General features: G+C 44.9%; 1 protein-coding gene across 1 annotated transcript in view; it reads right to left on the bottom strand.

Moving 5' to 3' along the window:
- SEC63 (SEC63 homolog, protein translocation regulator) overlaps window positions 1-13,637 on the bottom strand; it is a 124,611-nt gene extending 110,974 nt beyond the window's left edge. The window contains exon 1 of the mRNA XM_034765927.1: window positions 13,361-13,637. Within this exon, the coding sequence (XP_034621818.1) occupies window positions 13,361-13,484 (124 nt within the window). The 5' untranslated portion in view covers window positions 13,485-13,637. The remainder of the gene's footprint in view (window positions 1-13,360) is intronic.
- Between the last annotated feature and the right edge of the window lie 9,919 nt (window positions 13,638-23,556).

Raw genomic sequence — 23,556 nt, 5'->3', positions numbered from 1 at the left:
ACTTCAAAGGACTGTATTGAACAACGTGCCAGGAGAGAATAGATATTTGGGACAAATAGTATCAAGTATTTACCTGGGGAATCTCTAGAGGGAGCTGAATGCAAATTCCCACCTCCAGTTATGCAAAACTCCTCCTTTTGACGCTACACCCGGAGGAAGGGACCATTGTTTATTGATTACTTGTTCTCAGAACCTGAAGATCAAAGGCCCAAACGGCATAGAAGAAAAACTAAACTATGCATGGATGTGCTTGTTCTGAGCTAAAGCGGTTATGAACTTGTAGCCACAGAAAAAGCCCTTTGTGGGGTTCTGAAGGCCTGACTCCTACCAGAGCCCTCCTGGAGCTGGGGAGAGGAAAGGCGTGATTTCTGCTAAGCTTATTAGCATAAGTGTAGGTTGTTTTCTCCTTATGAATAAATGTGCTTGTTTAGGCCTGGTCTGCACTAAAATATTAAATCAGCTTCACTACATTCAGGGGTGTGAAAAATTCACATGCCTGAGTGACTTAGGGTATGTCTACACTAGAAACTTCAAAGTGCTGCTGCGGAAACGCTCATGCGGCAGCGCTTTGAAGTACAAGTGTGGTCGCGCGTGAGCGCTGGAGAGAGCTCTCCCTGCGCGCCTGGTAATCCACCTCCACGAGGGGATTGGCTCCCAGCGCTCAGAGCCTGTCTACAATAGCGTTTTAAAGCACTCAGACTTGCTGCACTCAGGGGGGTGATTTTTCACCCCCCTGAGCCAGCAAGTTAAAGCACTATAAAATGTAAGTGTAGACAAGCCCTTAGTTAAGTCAGTCTCACCCCCCCCCCAGCATAAACAGAGCTAGGTAGATGGAAGAATTATTCCATCAACCTAGCTACCACCTCTCAAGGAGGTGGATTACCTACACCAACAGGAAAACCCCTCCCTTTGGCGTAAGTAGTGTCTACACCAAGGGTTCTCAAACTTCATTGCGCCGCAACCCCTTCTGCCAACAAAAATTACTATATGACCCCAGAAGGGGGGGCCAAAGTCGGAGACTGCCCAAGCCCTGCTTTCCCAGACGGAAAGGCCAAAGCCCAAGGGCTTCAGCCCAAGTTGGGGGGCCTGTAACCTGAGCCCTGACCCCCAGGGTTGAAGCTGTCGGGCTCGGCGTACTGAGGCATTACTGAAATATGGCAGTGTTAAGGTTGCCTGCGCAATCTTAACCATGCATTTCCTGGTTTTCATAAGTGAGTTTTATTCATTGCAATGTTCTGCAAGGGGATAACATACCACCAAGCAACCTTAATTCTGCATGAACAGTTTTTTCCACTGAATAGAGTAGTATATATTGACATGTCAGATCTCTCAAAATAGCAAACTGACAGACCTAAGTATATCATTTTCCTACAAAGTTAATACTAAAGATTCAATCAGGATTCCCACCCTGCAAACAGTGGATGAGCTGTTTCATTACTCTGAATTACATAAAGGATTAAATTATCTCATCATATCATTTTTTTAGTAATACTTAGTATTAATTCTCACAATGCACCTGAGAAGTTGGGGAGAATACCTATTTTCCTATAGGGAAACAAAGTAAGTGACCTGTGTGACAGTTTGGGAAATATGAGGTGTCCAGTCATGAATTCCATTTGGTTTTATGCTATTTGTACTTATAACACTGATAGTGAATTAAATCATAATCTGGTAGTAGTAAACGGACATGTGGCAAGGTACACCTCTACCCCGATATAACGCAACCCGATAGAACACGAATTCAGATAGAACGCAGTAAAGCAGTGCTCGGGGAGCGGGGGGAGGGCTGCGCACTCCAGTGGATCAAAGCAAGTTCGATACAACACAGTTTCACCTATAAGATTTTTTGGCTCCCAAGGACAGCGTTATATCGAGGTAGAGGTGTACTATGTTGGAAAGACATGACAAGGTCATCAAGGAACACTGAATCAACATTGAATAGTTCTACTCTGTTGGTGTTCTGTGTTTGAAAAGTGCCTGGCCCAACAGGGTCCTCCTGATCCCTGTCTAGGGCCCCTAGGCACTACAGTAATTCATAAATACAAACAAACAGCATTGACTTCTGATAGAACCATTAACTGTTAATAATCCTCTATGCCCAGAAACCCACAGGTTCCTTCCTTTAAAATTGTTCCTTGCTTTAAAATTGCCACACAGTCCCCAAAAGACTGCACTATAACCCAGAATGCCTGCAGGGGTGGACTCTGGGAGAGCATGCATTAGCTACTGGAGAGGCCTAAGAGTATCAACACTAATCTCAGGGCCCCATGTTAATGATGGGTTCCGCAGCCAAATGAGGGAGGCCAGACAGGGAATCTGCATCCTGACAGTGTGCCTGGGTGGCCAGGACTAGAGAATGTCTGGACGCTGCTCAAACCTCGTTGGCTTGGAAGTATATGGGATTCAAAGGTTGGGTCCAATACAATACAGGTCATTGAGTCCTCCCCATGTGGACTCAGCCAGAGCATGCACAAGGCCACACCGGAAGTCTGAATGCATCAGTTCCTGACTGAGTTTAATCCACTAGACTATGCTGCCTCTCTGGACAGCACATTTATGCCTCCTTCAAATTCTTCATTATATGCAAGAGGAGTTCTTATTGGTCATGATCATGTCAAAATGCCACATCATATACTTAAGTTTAAATATCTCTTCTTCCACCCTACTAATTACTTCATCTAGTTTTGAATATTTGAACCAAACTCAGTATTTTTTTTATTTTAAGATTGAATTCTCACTCCCATCAGATATTTGTTTATTAGATTATAAACCCCTGTGATGAGTAATTTTCTGTGCAAAGGAAGTTTTAAATAAAGGAGATAATTTAATTACAGCACTCTTCCTTAGCACCAATCTTCAAATGAATAAATGCTTAAGTGGTGGCGTAGGCACACAAATCCTTTTATGTTTTAGCAGGAACGTAAATATCACCCTACCTTCAAAAACTACTCCTAATATACATGTAAGAATAAAGAGAAACCCTTTTCAGCAAGCAAATTTAAAAGTTAAGCTTTAAAGCCTCTGAAGGAAGGAAAAGTTGTAGACACTCATTAAAAGTGCTAATTTTGTGCAACTCTTAGCACTCTTAGCATGAGGAGTCAGTTTTTGGAAGAAGAGGTGGGAAGAATGGTAATTTTCAGCTACATGACCCCCCTCCCCCATCCGTCTAGAACTCTCCCTTTATCCCTCCAAATCATTCATTTTTAAATTCCACCATAAGCCTCAGTTTTAACTGTATTAGCACTGACCCTAACTGAACCCTTATTTGTGATAGCTGCATGAGTTATACTTTATCTTAAAAGCCGCTATTAATGGAGCAATACCATTTTAAGTTGCTTCAGTGAAATTCATGAAGCACAGATTTCTTGAAATTTACAATGGAAGTTATGCTTGCAGACCCCTTTCTGAGGATCTGATCGCTGCATTGTGCTCAGAAGTTTCTACCTTCCATCAAGAGATAGTGACAAGTGGCTGATATTGAAACAGCTTCTAATATAGGTCAGTGGGATGGTCATCATAATGCAATAAGCCATCTTGCTCCTCTACACACTATGCATCTCCTTCATTTGACATTAGCCTCTGCCAACCCACACCGGGAAAAGAATTTTAACCCTACTCTTGAATGTAGATTTCTTCTACAGAAACTTAAAACGTGTTCTAAAAAAGTCATATTTTAACCTACTTTTACAAATAGCAAACATTACAACACCTGAAATAAAAAAAATCTCTAGTTTTCAGTTTGCTTTGTGCCTTTGACAGCATGTCACATCTAGTCCATTTTTCTGTCTGGCACACTAGAATCTTACTGCTTGTGCAATGCCCTGAGGAAGCATACCAACACATTTTTCTCCAGGCCTTGAAAAGAAGGTGGTTAACAGGAAGAGCAACAAAGCCAATCGGAGTTTGGGGACAGGTAAGCGTCTCTTTCCCCAGACTCTTACACAACTTGGGGAGGAGGACTGGCACAGCCCCCTTTCAACGCTGCATACTTCAAGGGTGCCTGGAAGTAATTCATGAGGCAGCGAATGGGTCCCCTTCATCTTCACCATTCAGAACCTACTACAGGCTCAGATAGAACCTGGCTGCTTTAAGCTCTTTTGCAGGACATGGGGAAAGCAGCAGAGGCTACGTGCCAGGAAAGCAAAGGTAAGTGACCCCTCCACCCCACAACCCTTTGTAAGGAAACAGCAGTGGCATAGGCCAACCTCCTTGAAAGGGGGTGGGACAAGAAAGGTGAAGTACAACTGTAGCAGAAAGCAGCCCTATCTTTCCCCTCATCCTGTGCCCCAGAGCCCCTCCAAGTAATCAGGTTGCTAGGAGTGCCACTGGACTCCACCAGGGTCAGGATTTGTCTGCAGAAAGACACTAATGCACATACAGAAGCAGCCAGTGCTCCCATTCATGCTTTCCTGATGCAGTGCTCATGCACGCTCCTCTTTTTGTGTGAGTGCCATGCCCGGGATTTTAAAACCAGAGGCTGTAGTGTAAACATAACCACAGAAACATTATGTACATCAGACTGGCTCACCTGCTCAGTTCTGAGCAACATAAAGCACTTCCTAAACCAGCATTCTCAAATGCAGCCACCATGGACTTTTCTTGTGGCCACAGCCTCCTCAGTGGTGATTGAGGACAGGGAGATGGTGGGGAGCAATGGATCCACCAGAGGAGCAGGCAGCCAGTGAGAGTCGTCCCCCCCCTTCCCAGGGGCAGTGGGGTTCAGGCTTCTGGCTTCAGGTCTGGGGTGCGAGCTCTGACCTCCAGCCACACAGCAGCAGTCTCCATCCTAAGGCTGTGGGGCTTTGGGCTCTGGCCCCGGGTTCACCACCACATTGCCTCTGGCCGCTGCTGCCTCCCTTGGCCCCTGCTGCCTCCCTACCCACCTCCCCATCCAGGGCTTAATCTGTCCTCTGGTTTACCACGGCTGAGTAAGTCTGTTACAAATATCACTTTTCACTGCCTCCTTGCTAGCAAGGAGACAGTGAAAAGTGATATTAACACACACAAATATCACTTTTCACAGAAACAGAGTTACTAGCTAGTAAGCCATTTTAAAAAAGCAACACCTCCCACCCCCAAAAATCAACAAAAACAAGAACATGCAAAGCACCTTGTGTTTCTATTCGGTTTGGGTCCAGTAAAGAATACAGACAACTGTACATTATTTTTATTATTGAGCGTGCAAAGAGCCCTACATAAACAACACTGATTTGGACATGTATATGTGCATATTTATTTGTTTTTCCTAAAGTTAATTAAGTATTTTATGAAAAAGTGTCAGAGCAGCCACCAGCAAGAGTTGGTGGCCGCACTCTGAGGCCACCAAAGCTTTTGTTGTGAGAACCGCTGGACACAGAGTATGTTTTCTCTGCAGCTCTTCTCCAATGGGAGCAACAAGATCAGATCAGGGAATTTAATGCAGGTTTTCCACATGAACACCGAGCAATGTATACACCTTTTCTAATGAGAACTAACAGTTTTATTTAAAAAGAACTTGTGGCACCTTAGAGACTAACACATTTATTTGAGCATAAGCTTTCGTGGGCTAAAACTCACTTCATCGGATGCACGCAATGGAAAATACAGTAGGAAGATTATATATAAACAGAGAACATGAAAAAATAGGTATTGCCATACTAACTATAACGAGAGTAATCAATTAAGGTGAGCTGCTATCATCAGCAGGATAAAAAAAATTTGTAGTGATAATCAGGATGGCCCATTTCAAACAGTTGATAAGAAGGTTTGAGTAACAGTCGGGGGGGGGGGGGAAATTAGCATGGGGAAATAGTTTTTACTTTGCGTAATGACCCATCCACTCCCAGTCTTTATTAAAGCCTAATTTAATTGTGTCCAGTTTGCAAATTAATTCCAATTCTGCAGTTTCTCATTGGAGTCTGTTTTTTAAGTTTTTTTTGTGACTTTGAGATCTGTAAATCGAGTGACCAGGGAGGCTGAAGTGTTCTCCGACTGGTTTTTGAATGTTATAATTCTTGACGTCTGATTTGTGTCCATTTATTCTTTTGCATAGAGACTGTCTGGTTTGCCCAATGTACATGGCAGAGGGCCATTGCTGGCACATGATGGCATATATCACATTGGTAGATGTGCAGGTGAACGAGCCTCTGATAGTGTGGCTGATGTGATTAGGTTCTATGATGGTGTCCCTTGAATAGATATGTGGACAGAGTTGACAACGGGCTTTGTTGCAAGGATAGGTTCCTGGGTTAGTGTTTTTGTTGTGTGGTTGCTGGTGAGTATTCGCTTCAGGTTGGAGGGCTGTCTGTTGCAAGGACTGGCCTGTCTCTCAAGATCTGTGAGATTGAGGGATTGTCCTTCACGATAGGTTGTAGATCCTTGATGATGCACTAGAGAGGTTTTAGTTGGGGGCTGAAGGTGACGGCTAGTGGTGTTCTGTTACTTTCTTTGTTGGGCCTGTCCTGGAGTAGGTGACTTCTGGGTACTCGTCTGGCTCGGTCAATCGGTTTCTTCACTTCAGCAGGTAGGTATTGTAGTTGTAAAGGTGCCACAAGTACTCCTTGTTCTTTTTGCTGATACAGACTAACACGACTACCACTCTGAAACCTGTCAGTTTTATTTAAATTTTTTGATATTGGTAGCCCCTGAACTATGAGCCATTTTTCACCAGTGGATTAAGAACAAATATGTAAAAAACTTGTAAAATCTAAGTTTCCTGAATTCCTGATATCAGGTGTCCCCATTTTCTGCTTCTGTTTGCCCCCATTGAACACTTATGCACAGAGACACATAAATGAGGGTGGTAAAATAAGGATGAATTCTTTCATCCTGGAAGCAACATGGTCCAGTGGATAGGGCACAGACCGAGGAATTAGATCCAAGTTTTATTCTCCACCACTGATTTACAGTATGGCATTGAACAAGGTTTTAACCTTTGTGCCTCAGTTCCACATCACTAAGAAGGGGATAATACTCATCTATTTCACTAGTACTTTGAGACCTACAGGAAAAAAAAAAAAAAAAAGGGGCCATATAAAGAAAGTTACTGGTAAGTAACCTAACAACACTCAAAGAACCTCTACATATTTCAATTTTTGGGCTGGGACCAATGGAAGAAGCCAAAGGAGTGGGGCTTTCTGTGCACTTTTATAACCTCAGCTCCTAATGTCTGGTGTCAAGAGATGGCACTTATGGAGGTATTGTCAGAGGAGGGTGCTGCTTTCCACTAGGTTGGTAACCTCAGCAACACAAGGTGGTGCAACAACAACTGGGAATATTTAGAGGCCACCCTGAGAAGAATCTATTGTCTTTTTATGCTCCCCTAGCTACACAGCACTGAAATGCCCCAAAATCCACCATTCTGCAGTATCACAACCAGAAGAAATGGACTATGTCCCAACTCAAACGTAGAGCTGGATTACAAAAGAGATGGTTGGGTTTATTTTTTTTCCCCATGCATGTAACAGCATTATGAAAGGTTTAATAAATATTTCATAACCTAAAAATATCTATAAATGTTGGTTTCACTAGTGATTCAATTCACAGTGGCTCTTGAGGAAAACTTTGTAACTACATTTGACTGAGGAACAAATTCATAAAAAATAAGTGAGTGCACATACGTCTCTAAACTGTTCGCACGTGGATGCATCTAAAATACATTGCAAGGAATTCTATGACAAAGTTGTCCATTCATTATCCATTTTATGTAAGTACATTTATATTGATTTTTAACTGGAAAAGAAATAAGCAATTATCCCTCTTCAGTCATTACAGATCAACTTCAGTTCTTCCACTCTGATTAGCAACAGATATCCCCTATGATTGACAGACTCCCTTCTCTCGTGTACTATGTTTTCTCCTCCTTCAAATCTCTCTTCTGCTTACATTCATCTCCCCACTGGAGAGGGTACAATATTTCCAGGCGCTTGAACTGTTGTCCTATGTATTGTTTTGTCCAAGTTAGCCTATAAGCTTCAGAACAGACACCTTATTCTTTCCACATAGCACATCACAAAAATAAGGCTAAGATTTAGTCATGAGTATTTTTAGTATGTCATGGACAGGTCACAGACAATAAACAAAAATTCACAGCCCATGACCTGTCGATGACTTTTACTATAAATACCCCTGACTAAATCTTAGCTGCTCCTGGGGCCCTGCTGCTTGGGGGGGGCGGGGAGTGGGTGGGAGCAGGGACTGACAGCTGGCCCCTGCTCCAACAGCAGGAGCTGACTGCCCCCCAGCCGCCTGCTACTCCAAGGCCCCCCAGGACCCCTGCTCCAAAGACCTCCAAGGTGGTCCCCGGGACCACTGCTTTGGGGCTGCCCACGGGACCCCTGATGCTCTGGAAGCCCTCAGGACCAACTGCTCAGGCGGTCTTGGGATCAGCCACACCAGTTGCTGCAGCTGCAGAAGTCACAGAGGTCTCAGAAAGCCACAGAATCTGTGACTTTTGTGACCTCCGTGACAGACTCGCAACCTTAGGTATGTGTGCTTACAGCACTCTAACCAAGTTTAAAATTGCATTGATAGCAGGCTGCAATATCATGAACAAGAGCATACAAACATCTGTTAGAGAACAGGTAGGCAGTCTATATAATCATGTTGTGTTTCACTTTGATAACTAGGTGAGCACTGTCAGTCTTACATCACTTCAGTAAGAAACACGTCAGCATTGTAGGCTTATTCACCTCTTGCTCTTCATCTCCTTCCTGGATTTTGAGACTTAACTCCTATCTAACCCTGCAACCAAACTGTTTGAGAACAAATCCAATATCATCAATGGACTTTGAGGGATATCTATCTATCCCTTCAAACTCTTTGGTTCTATCTTTATTCTTGCCTTTAAAAAGATAGATGGTTTTCTGGAGTTGCACCACACTCAAATTTGTAATTACTTCCTTATTTTACAGATCACTTTTGAGACCATTACCACTACACTTGGAGTAATTTATTTTCTTGTTGACCTTTTTCACAACAATCTTAAAAGTAATTTCTGCCACAGTATTCTTGCTGGATGCCCAAGAATAGGTAACCCAGTATGTTGGACAAATGCATCTTTTTTGTTAGATATAAAATGCAAGTTGAAGGCAGCAAATTACAATACAAAACCAAGTAGTTTACCCTTTAAAACAGCCTTGGGAACATCACAATAAGCACTGAGAGAGATGTGGAGAAGCAAGAAGAGTTCCTCTTTTATAGTATCATTCCTTCAAATCAGTTACCTGCATGTTTAGTTATGTTTTCTGATACACTGTCCTATCATTTTAGCTGAGACTACCAGACCAATGAAAGTAATATAAACAGAAATAACTGCCTTCCCCGGTTTGGTTATAATTGTACTTCATAGGGCTTTTTCCAAAATGTCTTGGAAACCCACACTTGCTCTCGGTGAGGTCAGAGATTGGAATAGTCTAACCATCACAGGTATAAATTTTATTAGAGAATATTTAAAAAAATAAACAATACAGAAAATTTGAAGAGTCAGTTATTGGTCATTGGGGGTAACCATACAGAGTATAGGGGTATGTTGGTGTTTTGGGGTTGGGCAGCACACATAGTATATACAGACTGCAATGTCCCCAATGAGGGGTGGGTAACCAGAGGGCGGGATCAGGAAACAGTCAATAAGCGGTGAGGGTCTATCACCCATACAGGAAGTAGAGACAGTCATGGGTATAAGTAAGCAGGCTGGGTAATGGGGATGGGGTGACCCTCACGTGGTGGGATTCATTTAGGTTTGGTGGGTTCAGGGCTCAGGGGATAGAGTCCAGCAGGGGGGGTCTGTGGGTGCACGAGGTCTCCCCGGCTCACTCTCGGTATTGGTATCTATAAAGCCATAAGAACTAAAATCTTTAAATAAAGCAAGATTTAACATAAACAGGAAGCTGATGAGATATTGTATTAATTCTATTCTTGTATATCTACTGGTTCCTGTGCACACCTCAAGGCATAGAGGTAGTAAACATTTGATGTTGGGGTCAGGATGCATCCTCCTCATTTAGGTTTATAAATCTATGAAATAAAAGCATCTCAAATTATCACTTTATCCTGTGTTTAAGAGAGGGACAAGTCACTTTCATGCCAATAATACTCTGAGTGGCCTTTCAAATATTTTTACACTGCTCTCATTAGAAATTGCAGAAACACTATTTCATAGCAAATTTTAACCACTTGCACTCTATTCACATTGTTTTAAACATTTTTCTAAATGGTTAGGCAGAACAACAACAATGGTTTGGGCTCTATGTCATTCTACTCTCGTATCACATTGTAACAAAAAGGATTATGTATTTTCATCTCATTCTTCAAACATTTACGAGAAGACCCTACGTTTATGGAAAATATTCCTCTACAGAGAGGACATAGATGCTGATACAGATGTTCAAGTCTAGGTGCTCATAAGAGACTCTGTGATAGACTGCAGTGAAAATCAGTTTTTACTTTATTTTCTTAAAGCATACTCCTTAGCTCAGCCTTCTGCACATTTTACTGAAAACTAAAATGATTGTCACTCTGGTTTTAAGAGTGAAAAGCCAAGGTTAAGCAATCAGCACTTTTCACCATCATGTGGTTTTAAAATGAAGTCTACATGATAATTTAAAGTCCAACATTATTATAGTTTACAGATTACACGTAGCTGACACCAATTCAAATGGTCACATGCAAACATTCAGACACACAAAGCTATCTGAGGAACACTAGTCTTTTTGACATTCGGATGAATGCACTAGAAACGTGGCAGAATTGGTGCACTCCGCGCACTAACTTTAAACAAGCACAAACCCTTAACAACTGAAAGTATACAGTGAAGCAAAAAAAAAAAAAAAAAAAAAAAACACTGCATTAAAAGTTGGTGGACTACTATTTGTACAGAATCCAACTGTCTTTCTCCATAGCCACAACAACTTTTGGGGTCATGTAGAATACAAACTATGATGTAATTTGGAGTCCATTACTTAATCACTACCAAGTCACTTACACAGACTGGGACCATATCTACACACAGGAATTTTCAACTGCACTTGGACATTACCAAACACCACTCCTCCATTCCCTCCCCCTCTAAATAACCAGTATGGAGTGCTGTTCTCCTGTTAGTATAGAGAATGGTCAACTGAGTTTACCACCTGTTTTAACAATGTGCAATCAATTACTCACAATATTGTTTTGTCAAAAAAAAAATAAATGTTGAAAGCAGCAGGCTCTCACCACAATGCCAGATAAGGTAAAATCAGTGAGAAGCAGTGCTTGACACTCGGCTACCCCTCTGATACTCAACCATGTTTGACGATTCTTGTGTAGATCCAGTCTACAGTCCAAGTTGGACTGTCCAACTGACCAGGGCCTGAGAAATTCACTCACCAGTGGGAAGCTTAAGGCATTGATTTCTGAAGAACTGAAGCTCTCATTTTGAGAAAGAGTCAGTTCCTAGCCATGATGGCTGTGCAATGCTGTCTTTCTGAGTCAGCAGACATTTCCAGTGCTTCTGCAGATGCTTATATAGCTTTGCCAAGCTGCAGCAGAGTAACATTAGTAAGAGTGACAGTATGGCAGCTGCCCACATTGTTCTGAAGAGTAACTGTGAAACTCACCAACAATCATGTCAGTTTCATGCAACTGTTGTTTGGAGAAAAAAAAATAAGAAGAGACCCAGGTACTGGATCTAATCAAATAAAACCCACAGCTGAGGCTTGGGGATGAATACAGTAGAGATAAATAGAATGTCTAAACTGTACAACACTTACTAGCCAAAGACAAAAGATGAATCCTTTAAATGGGTTCTACAGACAGCATCCTCCTTAACAACTGAGGCTGGTAAAGGCCCTTGGCTTGTCACCAAGACAGATATAACTTAGATAATTTTTTCACATCTTAGCTCATAGAGCCGAGCTTGCAAATCCTCCCACCTTTATCTTTCTTGTTTACCTCTGGCTAGTAGAGTTAGGGTATGTCTACGATGCGAATGAAGGTGTGACTATAGTACACAGGTAGCATACCCGTATTAACTTTAATCTAGCTAGCATGGGTAACAATGGCAATGTAGACATGGTGGGCTTCAGCACAGGCTAGCAACCAGAGTATGTACCCAGGCTCCCTAGAGGACTTGCACTCTCATTGCTACTCCATGCTGAAGCCTGTGCCACCTCAGCTACACTGCTATTGTTAACACTGGCATACTTGCCAGTGCTACAATCATGCCTTTACTTTGCAGGACAGATATACTCTTAGGAGCAGAGGCTTATTTGTTCAGTATTCCTTTAATCAGTGAGGCTTCCCTTTAATTGGAAACAAAGAACAAAAGAAATAATTTAAAATACTGTTAAAAAATATGGCTTTAATTTATTTCAAACACTAAACAGATACAGTAAATCCCCAATTTTCCTGCTACAAGACAAACACTCATTATAAAAGACTAGTAACGTCACCTATTTGTATTATATGAATATTACCAATTACATCTCATCTTATAAACAGTAACTGTACAAAGGGCTAGAAAAATTCAATACTGTTTCTCTCATTCCAATTTCCTTATCTCACAGTCAAAACACCCTATTTTTGTGCACCTCATACTGTCAGAATGCAAAATCCTGAACAACTCTCTTCTGCTAAGGATAGAGAACAACAACAGGAGAATAGCTGTATAAAAACAGAATGAAACCAAGGGACCCAAGAGAAACACACACATCTATCAGGCTGTGGAAGAGCAAACTCCCACAGGATGCAGAGAAGCCCTATCCACCTGGGACATTTAAAGGTCACCTGCAAAGAGGGGGGAAAAACACAACCTGTGCGTGTGCCCTTTTTGCTCCATGAGGTGTAAGAGCAGCAGGAGAGGGCTGTCTCCTTGCTGCACCTCGCCCCCCAACCCTCACGCGTATTTTGCGTTACAAAGTCAGGTCAGCAGCCCGGAAAGGCTCCGGGAAAGCCGCGGAAGAAGGATTCCGCAACCGCGCGCGGTAGCTGAGCAGCGCAGAGCCGGAGTTCTCGGACAGACGGGTTGAAGCGCTGGAGTTTGCTTCTTTACATGACACCCAAGCGACTCCGGCCACTAACGGTTTTCAGGGAAAGCCTCTGACAAGGGCTCAGAAGCCCCCGACGCTTCGGCTCAGGGGCACGAGGCCGCCCCGAGCCTCCCTCCAACACGGCAAGGCAGGGACGGGCCACGGGCAGGGGAGAACTGGGGTCTGCCCAGAGGGGAAGGGGCTTCACGCTCGCCCAGACTCGCTCACCACCGCCCCGCCCCGGGAAAGATCCGCTCAAGCCCCCCCCCCGATTCGTCCCCAGGCAGCGGGGTTGGAGGGCACGTGGGATCCTTCCCCCAGCCCGGGCAGAGCGGCGGGCAGAGGCCCACGGCCAGGCCCGGCGGGGGGCGGCTCACCGGCGTGCTGGTCCCGGGGCCACAGGTAGTAGGTGGCGGGGATGACGATGAGCCCCACGAAGCTGGTGAGGAAGTAGAAGAAGGTGTTGCCGCTGTCATCGTACTGGAACTGCTGCCCCGCCATGGCCGCTCATCCACTCCGCCCTCCCCACGCCGCCGGGGCACACCGCGCTCGCTCACGCGGGCCCAGCCAGCATCCGGGATCTGGCGAGAATGAAGGCCGCCCCGCAAGCCCCCCAGTAAGACGTGTCACTATGCAGCCACCATAGCAGTTGTGACGTCACACGCTGCGCCTGGATTGGCTCATCCATTCCCCCCGCCCGCTGACAGGGGGCGGGTTGGGGGAGGGGACGTGTCTGTGACTGGATCCCTGCGCCCGCAGGGAGCGAAGGAAGCGTGCGCGGGAGGCGTGCGCTTGTAGCTGGGACCCAAAGGCGCGTTGTTGTTTGGCTGAGGCCAGGTGTGGGGGCGGGTCTGTCTCTGGCCGGGCCCGGGGCGGGCGTTGGAGGTGGCTCTGGCGGGGCCCAGAGCGGGGTCTGTGTTTGGGCCTGCAGCCGCTGGTGGCCTGTGTTGGGCTGACCCCAGTGCACGGGGCTGTATCTGGCTAGGCTCGCGATGGGCCAGGTTTGAGGTTCTGGCCCAGGCCGGGCCACTGTGACTGACCAGCAAGCGGCTCTGCAGGCGCAGGTAGTGAGTCAGGAGAAGATCTTACCTTGCCCTGCACTGGCTGCTCTTCTGCCCCCCCCGCCCACCAGCCGCCTTCCGTCCCCGGGATGGGTCGCAGTGTTTCGTTTGGGGGGGTATTTCGCATGATTTCTAGAATCCAACTCAGTAACTTTTCCCTTTGTTAAAAATGTGTCTCCTCTCCAGTGAGAATGGAGCCATAAGGTGCCCTCTGTCAAAAGCCCATTATTTCCCTATGCCTAGGGCCCTACCAAATTTCATGGCCATGAAAAACACATCACGGACTGTGAAATCTGGTTTCCCCCTGTGAAATGTGGTCTTTTGTGTGCTTTTACCCTACACTATACAGATTTCACTACAATTGGGGGACCTGACCCAAAAGGAATTTGTAGAGGCGTTGAGGTATTGCCACCCTCACTTCTGCGCTGCCTTCAGAGCTGGGTGGCCAGAAAGCAGCTGCTGTTGGCCAGGTGCCCAGTGCTGAAGGCAGCGCTCGGCCAACAGCAGCACAGAAGTAAAGGTGGCAATACCATACCATGCCATCCTTACTTCTGCGCTGCCTTCAGAGCCGGGGCGTGGCAGCTGCTGACTGAGGGCCCAGCTCTGCAGCCAGCAGTGCAGAAGTAAGGGTGGCAATCCCATACCATGCCATCCTTTCTTCTCTGCTGCTGGTGGCAGCTCTGCCTTCAGAGCTAGGCTCCCGGTAAGCAGCCGCTGCTTTCCAGCTGCCCAGCTCTGAAGGCAATGCTGCTGCCAGCAGCAGCACAGAAGTAAGGGTAGCAGTGCCTCAACCCCTGCTAAAATAACCTTGTGACACACACCCCCAACAACTCCTTTTTGGGTCATGACCCTTAGAATTACAATACCATGACATATCAGTTTTAAATAGCTGAAAATATAATTTTTAAAATCCTATGACTGTGAAATTGACCAAAATGGACCTGAATTTGGTAGGGCCCTACCTATGCCCTTTGCAGAAAGTAGTGAGGTATTTTTTAAATAAATAATAATTATATCTTTAAATAATATTTTCATTCAGAATTTTATATATAATAGCCCTGTGGCTTAACTCTGGAGAATGCTTTTCCAAACTGCAAAAATACCTCTCTTTATTTGTGTCTAAATTTTAAAAAGAGATTTCACAATGGTAGCAATTTGTGACTGGAGTGCCCCCATCCTTGTGTCCCTAGTTTCCATTTGCCAGAATAGTCTTTGAGTATTTCCATAGGGATTGAGACTAGATCACTCCCAGAGAAGATGGCAACTCTCTGCCTCAGAAACTGGAGACTATGGTTGCATCCACGCTGTACGCTCATTGGTGGTGGCATGTAGGGTACGTGTAGCTACACACCACAGTGAAAGGCTCTGGTGGGGGAAGCAGTGGGGAAGGACTCCAACAGTGGAACACTATACTACTATTAAAATGCCGGTGTAGATGGGAGGCACTACTTGAGTGTGTAGAGAGCCATGTAGGGTACATACCCTAAGGTTCTGCATGTCTTTACTTGCCTGAACAGTGCCTCACCATCTAAACTGCTATTTATACCTCTGCTAGGGGGACATGCAGTATCTATACACACCACTGTAAGAACTGTGCAGTGTAGGTATACTGTGTGGGATGCAGGAGGAATGTGGGACGCAGGAGGAAGACTGAGAATGTAAGGAAGTATATGGAAAGGCAAAGAGAGATGGGAGGGGAAATACAGAGACAGGTGAGGAATAGGAGACTAGAAGAGCTCAGAGAGTAAATGTAAGAAGGACAGGAGATTGAATGAAGCAAGGAAGAGATGGAGAGGGGTAAATAGCTCTCTGAGCTGTTGGTAAAGGCTCACGTTTGTGTGTGTGTTTTCAGACTAAAAATTCAATGTTAAATGACCATGCTCAAATTGAGGCTGGGAGGCTTCCCCTAAAGGGTTGAAGTTGGACATAATATAAAAAGGGTTGGTGCTGTCATAATATTTAAGCCAATCTTATGATTATATGCAGTTTGACTCATTTTTAAGTGTTTAGAATTGATGACACTGCTCATTCACACGACTAACATAGAAGATTCCTCAAGAACAAACTACTCTACCCAGCTCCACTAGTAAGGACACGTGTCACTGCACTGCTGCTGAAGTGCCATAAAAGGCAGCCATTGTGATATCTCCCAGGATTGGCCTGTGTCCCATTTACACAGGGGCAGCGATGACATCACAAATTAGGGATGACAGGAGGGGTAATGTCATAAGGGGAGGGATTTATCATTTCATTTTAGCATCAGGAAAGGAGTGACATCACAATAGAAGCTACTGAGATCACAGCATGAGGGAAAATCTTGATATGGCATGATATCCCAGAAACAAAGAGTTGGAAGGTGTTGTAGAATGTCACAGCAGCAGTGAGAGGCAGTTCAGAGAAGGACAAAGTCTCAGCTCAGTTGCTCCAGGGCTGGGTTCTCACACTGCAGCTTATTAAATTAAACAATGATGGCTTTTACTTTTCCTGTAATTCTTTGTAATCATCCCCACCTATTCTGCAAAATTTTGCATTTAGATTTTGTAAACCTTTGAGACATTCCTTTCCATCCGTTCTCTTTCCTGGCCTTCTTCCCAAGCTACTGGTATGCCAGGCTTTTGTGACTGGTATTCCTCTCTCCCACACCTTACCCAGTGTTGACAATTCTCACAATAATTAGCGTTGAATGAATACATGAGAATCTCAGCTTTCATTTGAAGGGGAAAAAATACCTTTGTAGCCCTCGCAGTTGTGGAGAAAAGGCTGACAATGTTACCCTAATGGAAGAGGCTCAGAAATCAGAAGGGGAGGGGAAAGAACTCCAGATAATTTTTAAACTCATTCTTTTTTAAGCCAGTCTCATGATTTTAAAGCCCAACTTGTGATTTTTGAACATTGATTGTTGACAATACTGCTTGTGTTATATAGGAGAGGCAGTGTGGGCTAGTGGATAAAGCTTAGGATTCTGTCGACCTGAGTTCTAGTCCCAACTTGGCCACTGGCCTCCTGGGTGACTATGGGCAAGTCAGTTGCCTGCTCTGTGCTCAGTTTCCCCATCTGTAAAATAGGAATAGTGATACTAATCACCTTTGTAAAGTGCTTTGAGATCTACTGATGAAAAGCAGTGTATGAGAACATTGGTGGTCACGGTGGTACATGGGGGCAACTGAATGGGTTGGCAGTCAGGGAAGTTTCTAGGGCAGCTGCAGCTGGCAGTATGTTCTTACTTTGTTGTAACCTCCATTCTTCCTGACAGTTTAATCTGATTGTGAAGCAGAAGAGATCAACAGGTACCATCTTTGGCAGCAGGGAAGAGGAATTCCTGCTGTCCATGTGCAGCTCTGCTGGACACATGACATCACAGGGTTGAATGTCACAGGGCTGTGAGATGTGTCCAGTGAGATGCTCAGCACTTGCATACTGTTACTTCAGGCCTTTTTAGGTGGACCCTCCACCCCCTTAAATAGATTAGGTTCCTCATACATTAATAAAGAGTCTTGAAATTGCTATCACAATCCACCTGTGTGGCTGTATGCATTCATAACCAATAGTAGAACTCATGCTTACCCTTTGCTGAGGACTGGTAGTGGGAAAGCAAAAGAGCCAATACTGGCCTCTTCTCCCAGCTGCTTCCTGCCTGAAGACCAGTTAGAGCAGGGGTGGGCAAACTTTTTGGCCTGAGGGCCACATCTGGGTATTAAAATTGTATGGCGGGCCATGAATGCTCACGAAAGTGGGGGTTGGGGTGAGGGTGTGTGTGTGAGGGCTCTGGTTGGGGGTGTGAACTCTGGGGTGGGGTTGGGGATGAGGGGTTTGGGGTGCAGGAGGGTGCTCCAGGCTGGGACTGAGGATTTCAGAGGGCAGGAGGGGGATCAAGGCTGGAGCAGGGGGATGGAGCGTGGTAAGAGGTCAGGGGTGTAGGCTCCAGGCGGCACTTATCTCAAGCAGCTCCCGGAAGCAGTGGCATGTCCAGCCTCCACTCCTACGTGAAGGTATGGTGCCGGCCAGGTGGCTCTGCATGCTGCCCCATCCACAGGCACCACCCCTGCAGCTCCCATTGGCCATGGTTCCTAGCCAATGGGAGCTGCAGCCAGCACTTGCAGTGGCGGCAGCATGCGGAGTCCCCTAGCTGCCTCTATGTGTAGGAGCCAGAGGGAAGACATGCCGCTGCTTCCGGGAGCCACGCACATGTGGCGCAAGCCCCCGTCCCCGCTCCCCAGTGGGAGCTCGAGAGCCAGATTAAAAGGGCTCTGATGGGCTGGATGTGGCCCCCGTAGTTTGCCCACCCCTGAGTTAGAGTGAAGGAGAAAACAGCCTAGTTGCCTGCAGAAAAGGCACTATCTTGGTCCCTAGGAGGAAGAGGAGATGTTACAGGAGATCAAAGGAACCCCCCACTTGATAGCCATGTCTATACTAGAGAAGTTTGGTGTGCTTACCACTCTTTGGTCTCAGCATGCCTTTAACACCCTTTTCACCAACACACAAAATGCTCCTCCCCATGACATACAGGTAGCCACACCACCAGTAATTACTATGTGGTCCTCCACCAGAGCAGTGCATTTGAGAGTGTGGATTGCTGTTGTAATTGTTCTAATGGTACAAATAGTCCTCCCGCTACAATTCCACGGTGAACTGGTCACTTATCAAATGGCCAGTCTGGTTTCCTTTTTGTACTCCACTGCACAGGGATCACGTTGGCCAAAAGCCATTTACCTACACAAATAGTGATGCACTCACACACACATGCTCATTTGAACTGTTTTCACATGGATCAACATCTATTGCAATCCAGTTGCTTCACCAGCATGTCTCAGAAGACACTGTCCTAGAAACTGCCTGCCAGCAGGCTCGAGGCCAGTGTGTGGGCCCTGGTATTTATCTTGGGAAAGGAGAAGCAGCAGGGCCTGCTGAGCTCAGTCATATGCAGTACCTTGGTGCGTGACCAGGTGACTGCGTGGCGGAGATGGGTGTCAGCAGAAGTGGTAAGCAGTGTAATGGAAAGATAAAGGAACTGTATATTAAGGTCCAGTATATTAAGCCATTGGACTTGGTCAAGCTCTGAGATCAAAATGTGCCCATTTTATGAACAGCTGGATCAGATTCTCAGGACTTGCCCTTCCACCCAGCCTGCTGTGTTACTAAATAGTATGGGAACACCTAGTAGCTTAATTATGATGGGTGTGGAGTCAGAGAAAAATAATATCTCATTGGACCAGAGGGATGAGGAACCAGACCTGGAGACGCCCAACGGAGTGACAACATCTCAGGATCTCTTTGGGGAGAACCCAAAATCTTATCATGGCAACAGAGATGGTAGTTGAACTGGTTCAACAGGAGGAGTAATCTACATAAGAAGATTCCAGGAATGTCACTCTGGGTGTCACTCAAACCTAAACTATCTGTTGAGTCACCGTGAAGCAATGGAAACATCTACAAGCATAGTTGAGAGCTGTTTTTGTTCAGAATATCACCAGGTTGAATCATCGTTGGGTTTTGTGGCCTGTTACCATCCAATTTTTAATTTCTCAACCATTTTGACTTTGTAAATTACACCTGTGTGATGTAAAGCATGTATCTATGTCATGTCAAGAGTCCTAGACCAGTGGTTCTCAACTTTTCCAGACTACTGTACTTGTAGGAGTCTGATGTGTCTTGCGTACCTCCAAGTTTCACCTCACTTAAAAACTACTTGCTTACAAACTCAGACATAAAAATACAAGTGTCACAGCACACTATTACTGAAAAATTGCTTACTTTCTCATTTTTACCATAAAATTATAAAATAAATCAATTGGAATATAAATATTGTACTTACATTTCCAGGTATAGAGCAGTATAAACAAGTAGTATGAAATTTTAGTTTGTATTGACTTTGCTAGTGTTTTTTATGTAGCCTGTTGTAAAACTAGGCAAATATCTAGATGAGTTGATGTACCCCCTGGAAGACCTCTGCATATCCCCAGGGGACACGTACCCCTGGTTGAGAACCACTGTCCTAGACCATTGTAATAAGAGGTAATGAAACACTGTCTTTACAGCTAATTTTCATGCACCAGTTTCATGGGTTGTATGAGGGAAACAGCACAGATGGTGAATAACTTGGTCCAATTGTCACACACTCAGATCTCCCAACACAATCCTCCTTAGGCACAGATCAACACAACCACCCAAACAAAAACAAAACCAGCATACAGAAACATGGTGGAATGGCAGTCACGACTGGAACGCAGGTATGGAGGGGTATGCGCTGTTTAGGAAAGACCGGTACAAAGGTAAAGGTGGGGGGGTGGCATTGTATGTCAATAGTGAAATAACCTGTAAAGAAATAATAGTTGATGGATTAGATAACACAGAGTCCGTCTGGGCAATAATCACACTGGGTAATAGGACTACTAGAGCCTCTCCGGGGATAGTGCTTGGAGTGTGCTATAGACCGCCGGGATCGACCCAGGATATGGATAAGGAACTATTTAATGTGTTTAGAGAAGTAATTACTAATAGAAACTGTGTAATTATGGGGGACTTTAACTTCCCGGATATAGATTGGGGCACAAACGCTAGTAGTAATAATAGGGCTCAGATGTTCCTAGATGTGCTTGCTGATCAATTCCTTCATCAAGTGGTAGCTGAACCGACGAGGGGGGAGGCCATTTTAGATTTGATTCTGGTAACTAGTGAGGACCTCGTTGAGGAAGTGGTAGTGGGGGACAATTTGGGCTCCAGTGATCATGAGCTAATTCGGTTTAAAATACATGGGAGGAGTAACAGAATTAAGTCAAAGACTAGGGTTTATAATTTTAAAAAGGCCAATTTTAACAAATTAAGGGGACTGGTAAGGGAAGTGGATTGGGTAAACGTATTAATGGATCTAAAGGCAGAAGAAGCCTGGGATTACTTCAAGTTAAAGATGCATGAGCTGTCGGAGGCCTGCATTCCAAAAAAGGGAAAAAGATTACAAAGCAGGAGATTTAGACCGAGCTGGATGAGCGACCGACTCAAAGGGGCGATTAGGAAAAAACAGAAAGCGTACAAAGAGTGGAAGAGGGGAGGGATTAGTAAAGAAACTTACCTTAGCGAAGTCAGAGAATGTAGAAATAGAGTGAGAAAGGCCAAAGGCCGAGTAGAGTTGGACCTAGCGAGGGGAATTAAAAGCAATAGTAAGAGGTTTTACAGCCACATAAATAAGAAGAAAGCAAAGAAAGAAGAAGTGGGACCGCTGAAGACTATTGCCGGAGAAGAGATTAAAGACAATCTAGGCATGGCGCAATATCTCAATGAATATTTTGCATCGGTGTTCAATGAGGCCAATGAAGGTATTAGGGATACTAGCACCACTACAGAGGGGCATTCAGGATGGGGGATTACCGTATCCGAGGTAGAAACAAAACTTGAATGCCTTAATGGGGCTAAGTCGGGAGGACCGGACGATCTTCATCCGAGAATATTGAAGGAATTGGCGCGGGAAATAGCAGGCCCGTTAGCGATAATATTTAATGAATCTGTAAACTCGGGGGTGGTCCCGTTAGACTGGAGAATAGCTAATGTGGTTCCTATTTTCAAGAAAGGGAAAAAAAGTGATCCGGGTAACTACAGGCCTGTTAGTTTAACATCCGTAGTGTGCAAGGTGTTAGAGAAAATTCTGAAAGAGAAACTAGTTGAGGACCTGGAGGTTAGTGGCAATTGCGATAAATTACAACATGGTTTTACGAAGGGCAGATCGTGCCAAACGAATCTGATCTCCTTCTTTGAGAAAGTAACGGATTTATTAGATAAGGGAAATGCGGTGGACCTGATATACCTGGATTTCAGTAAAGCGTTTGATACTGTACCCCATGAGGAATTATTGGTTAAACTGAAAAACATGGGGATCGATATGAAAATCCAGAGGTGGATAAGGAATTGGTTAATGGGGAGAATGCAGCGGGTCGTATTAAAGGGTGAACTGTCAGGTTGGAGGGAGGTTACTAGTGGAGTGCCTCAAGGTTCGGTTTTGGGACCCATTTTATTTAATCTATTTATAACTGACCTCGGAACCGATTGCAGGAGTGGGCTGATAAAGTTTGCGGATGATACGAAGGTGGGAGGCGTTGTAAATTCGGAGGAGGATAGGGATATCCTGCAGGGAGACTTGAATGAGCTTGTGAATTGGAGTATCAGAAATAGGATGAAATTTAATAGTAAAAAGTGTAAGGTGATGCATTTGGGGATGACTAACAAAAATTTTAGTTACAAGATGGGGACACATTGGTTAGAAGTAACGGAAGAGGAGAAGGACCTAGGGGTCCTCGTAGACCGCAGGATGACTATGAGTCGACAATGCGACGTGGCGGTGAAAAAAGCCAATGCTGTCTTGGGATGCATTAGGCGAGGTATATCTAGTAGGGATAAGGAGGTCCTGCTTCCGTTGTACAAGGCGCTGGTGAGACCTCATTTGGAGTACTGTGTGCAGTTCTGGTCTCCCATGTTTAAAAAAGATGAACTCAAACTGGAACGGGTGCAGAGAAGGGCCACTAGGATGATCAGAGGAATGGAAAACCTGTCGTATGAAAAGAGACTAGAGGAGCTTGGGTTGTTTAGTCTGACAAAGCGAAGGCTGAGGGGGGATATGATTGCTATCTTTAAATATATTAGAGGGATTAATACGAGGGAGGGAGAAGAATTATTCCAGCTAAGTACTAATGTGGATACGAGAACGAATGGATATAAACTGGCCGTGGGGAAGTTCAGGCTTGAAATTAGACGAAGGTTTCTGACCGTCAGAAGGGTGAAATATTGGAACGGCCTTCCGAGGGAAACGGTGGGGGCGACGGACCTGTCTGGTTTTAAGATTAAGTTAGATAAATTTATGGAGGGAATGGTTTAATGGTAAAACATAGTAGTCGAGGAAAACCAAGCAATGGTAGGTAAATTGTACAATGGCTGACAGGGGTCAGGCTGGAGACTCTTGCCTATATGCTCGGGGTCTTACTGATCGCCATATTTGGGGTCGGGAAGGAATTTTCCTCCAGGGCAGATTGGCTGAGCCCCTGGAGGTTTTTCGCCTTCCTCCGCAGCATGGGGCAGGGATCTCTAGCAGGAGGGTTTCTGCCGATTGAAGCCACCTAAAACAGGATTGGGGACTTCAACAGCAGAGTCCAGGGAAGGGGTAGGGACGGTTTTGTGGCCTGCAGCATGCAGGGGGTCAGACCAGATGATCATAATGGTCCCTTCTGACCTTAAAGTCTATGAGTCTATGAGTCTATACACAATAGTCCCAACCTCACATAGCTGCTCACCACAGCACATACCCCTCATTCGCCACCTTCACAAATCAACATAATTCTCCCAACACAACCCACACACAAATCAATACAGCTAGTACACACAATAACCCCAAACATCATTCTAAAGCCTAGAATGTCTGTTGAGCCAGTGTGAAGTGATGGAAATAGCTACAAGCATGGTTGCGGGTTCTTTTTATTTACAATACTGTATCACCAGGTTCAATCATCACTAGGATTCATGGTCTGTTACTG

Source organism: Trachemys scripta, chromosome 3 (assembly GCF_013100865.1).
Source record: "Trachemys scripta elegans isolate TJP31775 chromosome 3, CAS_Tse_1.0, whole genome shotgun sequence".
NCBI classification, from domain to species: Eukaryota; Metazoa; Chordata; order Testudines; family Emydidae; genus Trachemys; species Trachemys scripta.
This window is presented reverse-complemented; position numbering and strand designations above follow the sequence as displayed.